At 31.7% G+C, this 8,712-nt stretch overlaps 1 protein-coding gene across 1 annotated transcript in view; it reads left to right on the top strand.

Annotated features, from left to right (window-relative positions):
- Positions 1-4,157: 4,157 nt before the first annotated feature.
- The window catches only part of Akirin (akirin), a 35,549-nt gene continuing 30,994 nt past the window's right edge, over positions 4,158-8,712 (top strand). Inside the window, exon 1 of the mRNA XM_064057491.1 lies at positions 4,158-4,611. Coding sequence (XP_063913561.1) covers positions 4,401-4,611 — 211 coding nt within the window. The 5' untranslated portion in view covers positions 4,158-4,400. The remainder of the gene's footprint in view (positions 4,612-8,712) is intronic.

Genomic DNA, 8,712 nt, shown 5'->3' with positions numbered 1-8,712 from the left:
TTTCCTTGCATTGGTGGCAACACTGGACTTTCTCAAGGTGAGTAAGAGATCTGTGTAACTTGGATCACAGTTGTTATCACTAAGGCTCGGATAACATGCAAAATGCAGAAGTACCGACCTTTTCTAGTAATGCGGACAGGTTAGCTCTACTAGGAACCGAGCCCTCCGTCCAAAATCGAAGAAAATCAAAAAAATAAAAATTGCAAAATTGAAATATTTAAATTTATAAAAAATTGATAAATCGAAAAATTGAAAAATAGAAAAACGAGAAATCTAGAAATCGAAAAATCTAAAATTTAGAAAATCGAAAAATCAAAATATAAAAACTGAAGAATGGAAAAATTGGGAAATCCCAAAATTTGAATAGCAAAAAACTGATAAATCGAAAAATCGTACCATCAAGAAATCGAAGAATTAAATTAATCTAGGAAAATTTGAAACATCGGAAACGGAAATTGAAAATCCCAAAACTGAAATGTCGAAAGATTGGAAAATGAAAAAAGTGAAAAACTAAAACACCGAAAAATTGGAAAATCGAAAAAAAAATCCAAGAAATAAAATAATCGAAATATTGAAAAATTTAAATATTGAAACATCCAGGAATCGAAGCAACAAAAAAAGTCGAAAAATCGAGAAATCAAAATAGCCCAAAATAAAAAAGAATGATAAATTCATAAATTGAAAAATCGGAATATCGAGAAATCGAAAAATTAATTTAATCGAAGAAAATTGGAAGAATCCAGAAACTGAAAAATGTCAAAACGGATACACCAAAAATTGAAAAATTGTGAAGTCGGGAAATCGAAACATCGAATAGTCAAAAATCAAAAATTTAAAAACGCCAAAAATTGAAAACTTGAAACAAAATCAGACAATTTATGTGATGGAAACATTAATCAACAAAATATTTACAAAAACGAAAAAACTATAGCCCCTAGAAAACACGTTATTGGCACTAGGCAAGTAAATAAGTACCGATCGTTTCTAGTAATGCGGACGGGTTAGCTCTACTAGGAACCGAGCCCTCCGCTTTCGCCACGCCAAACAGCAAAGAATTCTCATCTGAGATTAAAATTGGACGGCAGACAATTCATATGATGGAAGCATCAATTAAGAAAATATTTACAAGTTAAAAAAAAACTAGCAAAGATTTATAAAAACAAAAAAAAAGATCTGGTGTGAAGTAAAACTTGTGCAGAAAAAAATATTACGTGAGGTTAGGAATTGCAGAGCATGAAAATTTACGTTCAATTTAAATTATAGAGCAAAGACAGTTACTGAGGCTAAAATTGCGAGATAGAGAAAAATCGCATGAGGTGAAAAATTGCAGGCTAACAGAATTACATGAGGTTAATATTTGCCCCACTTTATCAACGGTTCAAACAAAGAATTCACATGATGTTAAATTATACCGCACTTTATCCAAGTGACTGGTTACTTGCAACAATTTGCTTTGTGAGTTTATATCTTGAACTGCCCCCAACTTATTTCAAACGAACACATGATAAATAAACACAAAATGCTTATTAGAAAGAAAATTAAAGAAGTTAAAAAGTGTGCTACAATGCAATACTTAACTAAAAATGTCCATAAACTTTAGTTATACACAACCTGATAAATAAAAGAGTGAGGGGTAAACAAGTGAATTTCCTATCACGTGGTTTATATGAAAAATTTCACGATTGTTAAATTGTATTAGAACCAGGGACAGTTAAAATCATGGACTCATGCAAACTATAAAAAAATGACACTTTCAGATTAGTAAAGATTTTCTTACTTTATTTTTCAAATTCAAATTATTCAAATGGGGTTCCGCAGCGTTGTTTTTTTCCTCAGCGCGAAGTTTGAATTCAAATTGGGACACCACAACAGATTGTATATAATTTCAAAATCTTAATATTGAAGATGTGTGGTTTCAAATGGACGGAGCGCCACCACGTTCTACGTTTTGTTAATATAATTTTTCACTTTTTTGGACTCATGATAACTTGACCTCCTCAGTCACTAGGTTTATCTTCAAATGATTTCTTTCTTTGGGGTTGTTTTTCGTCCAAAGTCTTTGTATTCCAATGATATAACGATACAAATCGGATTCTCGCGACCACCAATGAACCAAGTCCAAGTTCCAGTTTGTTATTAAATTTTCTGTTCTTTAAGCTTGTAGCTGTTATAATAATATTATGTATTATTTTATAAAAAAAAACTGGTCATAACGAGAAAATCAGGTTCTCATAGATGAATGAAAAATGGGAAAGAAACGGTTATGTCACCCTCATTTGAAGAGTTTTTTTTTTATAAAATAATACAATAACTTAAAAGATATCAAATGTCAATGAAAATCTCATTGGCATAACATAACTCGAAAACTCAAGTCAATTCGTTACCACAGCCATTATCATTGGATAGTAGACATGCAACCAACTTTACACCAAAGTTATAACTATGTATGTACATATTTTTCTAGAACAAACATATATTAATTAAAATTTTACAATTAAGGAGTGCAAACTAAACACAAATTTTATTTAAAAAATAAATAAATTGTACGTAAATCATAAATGGCATCATTACTTAATTATTAATTACTTGTAGTAACGACTCGTAAGCCCAAGCCATGTATAGTTCTGTCAAATAATGTTTATTACGCTCCAGCCTGTTTTTTTCTTTTCTAACTGATCTGGCCCTATTTTCAGTGTCGCTTCGTTGGAAAATGTAAACATCTCACTGTTCTGCAGATGATTATTCATAAATAGAAGAGTGATAAACATTATCAGTAGTAGGTATATAAAATGTTGATTCTGGACCAGTGTATTTGGGACTTTAAAAACAGGACAGAATTCTAAAAATTTAGCTGGTTTCTTGAAAATGAACCACCGTAAAGGACCTAAATTCCTGAAAAATCACTAATTTTTATACACCTCAAAAATACCAATTGATTTTTGAAGGATTTTAGGTCTTTTTCGGTTATTTACTTTCGGGAAAAGAGCTAAATTTTATATACTACTATTACCTGACAAAAATTAATACCGTCTTGGTACTCCTATTTGCTCTTACAAAATCAAATCTCATCCTCTAATTCTAAATGAGAGATTAATACCTATTTCCACTGTATAAGAACTCGAGTTCAAAATAAGAATTCGATTCCCATTGTTGTCAACATTTTTTTATTTATAGTTCTCACAAAAAAGTAAATCTTTCAACTCAAATTTTACGTTTTTTCAAAGAAGCGTGATTTGTCAGATTGTACTTCAGGGGCGAGGAAAATTCTCTCGAAATAACCTTTGACAAGCAGTTGTCTAATCAGCCCCACCAACCATGTGACGACGTGTCCAGTATTTACAATAGCAAAATTGTTATTTACAATAGTTACAATAACAGATTTTGAAATTTAACTTTGAAACTGCAAAAACTAAAAGCTCTCGTATTTACACGTTGTAATTTCTAAGAAAAGCTACAACAACATTTTCAAAAATAACATTTCTTTTCCAGAGATTTTTATGCTTAGATATCGTCCATGTTTACGTTATTTTTGTCATAGTTTGGGTAGGTGAAGTTGTGGCTTAAGAAAGTGTCATAATTTTGAAGTCCTCCAGTGTCTTCTTTGAAACAGATGTAAAAGAATTTTGTCCTTCGGTTTATTTTTTGTTTTGAAAATTAAAACAACTTTGACTTTTCTTTCTCTATTTATTAACACAAATATCCAATATAAATTAGATCAGGCAACCATTAAAACAGATGTTACATAGACGAAATTATTTGAGATTTCTGATAAAACCTATAACCTTCTCATTAGTATATGCTAAATAAGTGAATACGAACGAAATATTTAAATGAATGCTATATTTCATGAGATTTATTACTTTTATAAAAAAAAAATATTTTGCAATGTTACGCCACTGACACGTGTGACACTTCTGGAAGGCGTGGAAAGCAATTAATTATTCCAAATTTTAAAAAGACGAGCTTAAACATGAATTCTGTAGTAGTTTCATTTTAAAAAAATATTTAACAAAAACGACAAAGGCCTGAAATATGAAAAAACTAAAATTTGAAAACTCTTATTTCGGAAATTACAGTTTCCTGCTCGCTAAATTTCCGTCGCACTAGATGTCGCCCCCTCCGCGACGCATGCGCCCTCATTCGCCATTCAATGGTAACCGTATCCATCGCACAGCCCACTACAGTCTGCACAAAATGTTCCTTCTCTCGTTTCGTTTCGCCATATTGGAGGTTGAGTGCGTATGAAATCTGTTCGTTCCCGGTTCTCATGGACAAAATCGTGTCGCAAAGTCCGTTCTTGTGACGTCCCCGCCGCGATTTCCCGTCTGAGTGCATAATTAGTTCGGCAGCTCGCGAAACAAAGTTTGTTTTGTGTGTGAAGTGTTAGCGACAGAAGTAAAATGGCGTGCGCAACTCTGAAACGCTCGTTGGACTGGGAGCCGGTGCTCGGGGGCCGACCGGCCAAGCGGCGGCGCTGCATCCCCTTCTGCGAGAGCCCCACGCACAGGGACAGGGCCTCGCCGCCCTCCTCCCCCGCCGCCGCCTCCGTCTCCTCCCCCAGCAAGCCCAAGTCGGTGTTCCCCGATGTCGTCAGCCAAAAATTGACCCCGGGTGAGTGAGTGGCCGCAGGGCCGGATTGCGGGATTTGCGGTGACGGATGCTGTTTGATGGTATCAGCTGATCGAGATGGGCGCAGGGCCGGTATTGACATTTCGGGATGGGTTAGGGGGAAGGGCCCTAAATTGACACACTTTTTCGCGTTCGAGGCGGCGATTAGCGTGTTTGTTTTGACGTCGGGTTTGGTGGAAAATTTGCGGAGGATGGGGGGGCGAGGATGATAATTTGATATGTGTGGTTGATTTCATGATGGAATCTAATTATACAGGGTGTTTCATCCACGTCCTAAACCCACGTTTTCATTTATGTTGGTAAAATTTAGCACTTCGAAGCGAATATACTTTATCTAATTAATAATATTACAATGATACTAAATATAGCGGATGTTGAAAGATTTATATTTACGTTTTAAAAATATCATAGAGATAATCTTTCGGCATTCTTGGCAATCATTACTATTCTTGGAAAATTTTAATTACCAACGATCTTTGTTAATAGTAACAAATAACGTTACGATTTTTGCCTGCCATATTTAGAACGCTTGGTAGATGTTTCGGTTGAACTTTTTAACCCAAAAATTAATTAGTTCAAGCCTTTAATTCGTATATTATAATTGACGTTTAAAATGATAAAATGCTTATATATAATAGGGTATTCTCAAAATTTCAGGAAAATTAGGAAAGCCATTTTTGATTTAATTTGATTTAATCAATAAAAGAAATTGTCATCTTGTATAAGCAGTTATAAAAAATACAAATGCAGCGATAAACCACAAGTGCAGACTGATAATATTTTGCACATTTAGCAAAATTGTAAGATGGCGTCATCAAGTTTTTGGAAGGGATGAACACATAAATTGTGATTAGCGATGCGTTTAAACGTTTGCAATATTTTGGAGCATTCGTTTTGTACTTTCTAAGTTAAATTGTAAATATTGTATCTTTTTTTTCGAAATTCTGGACATCCAAAGTAAAGAATAACGACGAATTCATAGACCACAACTATAGAAGTATGTTAGTTAGAAACGGTAAAACTATCAACGACATTTCTGTGAACGATACATTATTGAACTAGAAATTTAACGAATTAAATAGACAATCTAGTTGCATTTGAACTTTGTTATTGTCAGTTCGATGGTATAAATGTAAATTATTGCGGTTCGACACTATCTGTTGGCAAAATATTCAATGACGTCAAAATGTCGGCATAGCAACGGATATGAGCAATTTTCTATTGGAAAATAGAACTTTTTTTCTTCTTCGTGTTTTTCTTAACAGTTTAATTAAACTTATTTAATCAATGTATATCAGGTATTTTTAAGTAAAAAACTGTTACCATATTAACCGTTTATGGGTTTTTAGAAGAATGGATTTGCATCAGTGCAAAATCGGGTCCTCGAATCTTTTGATATCCCACAAAAAAACAAGGGTACAAAAATAGAGGTGACGTCATTAACTTTTTTCAAGTGATTGATAAACACGTTTTAAAAGTCTTCGTTTCCACTGAAACCGGAAGCGTTAGCGTAGTAGAGATTTTTTTTGTGGAATCTATTTTTCATATTCGGTGATTTAATCGTCCACTGGATATAGAATATTATTTTGTGTAAAAATCCGGAAGTTTGCGTCGCTTTATTGAACATGAAAAAATTTACAAACCACAAAATTTAACAGATTTAATAACCCAGACATGAGATATTGAAATCTCGTTTTGGAATAAATGTTTTTAGGTAGTTTACGCTTTAATTTATGTATCTAGGTTTCCAAAAATTGGAAAATCTGGCGTTGCAAAATTAATAAAATGGTGTGTACCGTTTTAAATGGAAAATATTGTTAATTCTTGCTATAAAAATTGAAAATTTGACATTTCAAGTATCAGTTTGTGCTCCAGTTTGCGTTTAATTGGCAGGCCATAAGCAGTGCAATTTATGTGAGAGATTTTATGGTAATGTTGCCAACTCTGTACCCGTCCTCAATTTTCGAAGAATTGCTACTTTCATATTTTCTCGACGTTTTATGACCGACCCCTAGAGTCTGTCTGTCTGTCTGTCTGTCTGTCTGTCTGGCGTCTGTATTATTTTCTATTAGACTCGTAATATTTGAAACTACTGGACCGACTTTTGTCAAATTTTGTGCGTATAATAGGAATATCATGTAGATGGTAAAACGCTCCTCAAAATTTGGCTAATCATCCCCCCCAACAATTTGATGGCGTCATTTCAAAGAATTCTATTTTGAAATGATTTCAATGGTATACAACACTATACTTCCATACTTGTGGTGTATGAATCTGCTTTGACTTTTTTCTCTAAACGTCTAACTTTTCGCAAATAAAATTAACACTTTTTATTATTAAGTTAGATAAATTTTATCCCTCTGCTTTGAGAAGACAAATCGATTGTTCGACTTTTCAACTTTTCGATTTTTTAATCTCTCGATTTTTTTATTTTTGGGAAGATTGAACAAATCTAAAAACTGAAAAAACGAAAATTCGAAAGATCGAAAAATCGAAGGATTGGAATATCGAAAAATTGAAAATTTTTTGAAAAAATAAAAAACTGAGGCAACTAATAATTGAAGATTCGAAAAAAGTAACATATGGGAAAATTGAGGACGAGAAAGAAAAAAATCAAAAAGTCGAAAAATCCAAAAATTGATAAACCGCAGAAGTTAAAATTTGAAAAATCGAAAATTTCAATTCCTCGATTTTTCAATTTTTTGGTTTTTCGAATTTCTGAAAGATTGAAAAGTATAAAAACTGAAAATCGAAAAATTCAGAAAACGTGAAATCTACAAATCAAAAGTTTGAAAATGAGAAATCGAAAAAAGAAAAATCCAAAGATCGATAAAACCGAAAAAACTAAACAAAAAACTGAAAAGTTGAAATATCGAATAATCGAAAAATTAAGATCGAAAAAGAGTCAAAAAATTGAAAATTTGAGAAATTGAAAGATTTAAAAATTGAAAAATAAAAAATTTGTATAATCGAAAAAATAGGAAATGGAAAAAAAGAGACAACAAATAGTTAATTGAACAATCAAAAGTGAAAAATCGATGAATTGAAATTTTGAATAATTCAGAAAGCAATAAATCGAAAATTGAAAAATTGCAAATTTCAATTTCTCGATTTTTTAAATTTTTTAGCTTTGCGGTTTTACAATTTCTGGATTTTTATGTTTTTCAATTTTTCAATCTCGCGACTTAAAATAAAACTGAAAAATCGAAAAAAGCAGAAATTCCAATATCGAGAAGTTGAAAAATCGAAAAATCGAAAAATCTAAAAACTGAAAAATCCAAAATTTGAAAACCAGAAAAATCTAAAAATGGAAAACCGAAAATTCGAAAGATTAGTAAATCGAAAAAGAAAAAAATTGAAAGATTGAATAGTCGAAAAATTGAAAATTTATATAATCAAAAATCGGGGAAATGGAAAAATAACAACCGAGACAACGAATAATTGAATTGAAAAAAGTAAAATATCGAAAATTTGAATAATTGAAACATAGAGAAGTCGAAAAATGAAAAATCGCAAATTTCAATTCCTCGATTTTTCAATTTTTGGGTTTTGGTGTTTTTATATTTGTGAATTTTTGGATTTCTCTATTTTCCAGTGTCTGGATTTTTCGAATTTTTGAAAGATTGAAAAATATAAAAACTGAAAAATTCAAAAATCGTGAAATCTACATCGAAAGTTTGACAAATGAGAAATCGGAAAGTCGAGTAAATTGGAAAATCGAAAAAAGAAAAATTCAAAGATCGATAAAATCAAAAAATTGAAGAATCGAAAAAAGTAAAATGTCGAAAAATTGAAAAACCGAAAATTTGAATAATTGAAAGATAGAGAATCGAAAAATGAAAAATCGCAAATTTCAATTCCTCGATTTTTCAATTTTTAGATTTGGTGTTTTTCAATTTGTGAATTTTTGGATTTCTCTGTTTTCCAGTGTCTGGATTTTTCGAATTTTCGACAGATTGAAAAATACAAAATCTTAAAAATTCAAAAATCGTGAAATCGACAAGTCGAAAGTTTGACAATCGGAAAGTCGAGTAAATTGGAAAATCGAAAAACTGAAAAATCTTAAAATCGAAAAAAGAAAAA

The sequence above is a fragment of the Zophobas morio genome, unplaced genomic scaffold (assembly GCF_036711695.1).
Source record: "Zophobas morio isolate AGI-343-1 ecotype UQ-CSIRO unplaced genomic scaffold, CSIRO_AGI_Zmor_V1 ptg000017l, whole genome shotgun sequence".
Classification (NCBI taxonomy): domain Eukaryota; kingdom Metazoa; phylum Arthropoda; class Insecta; order Coleoptera; family Tenebrionidae; genus Zophobas; species Zophobas morio.
Note: the sequence above shows the minus strand (reverse complement) of the source record. Positions and strands in the feature narration are given on the sequence as shown.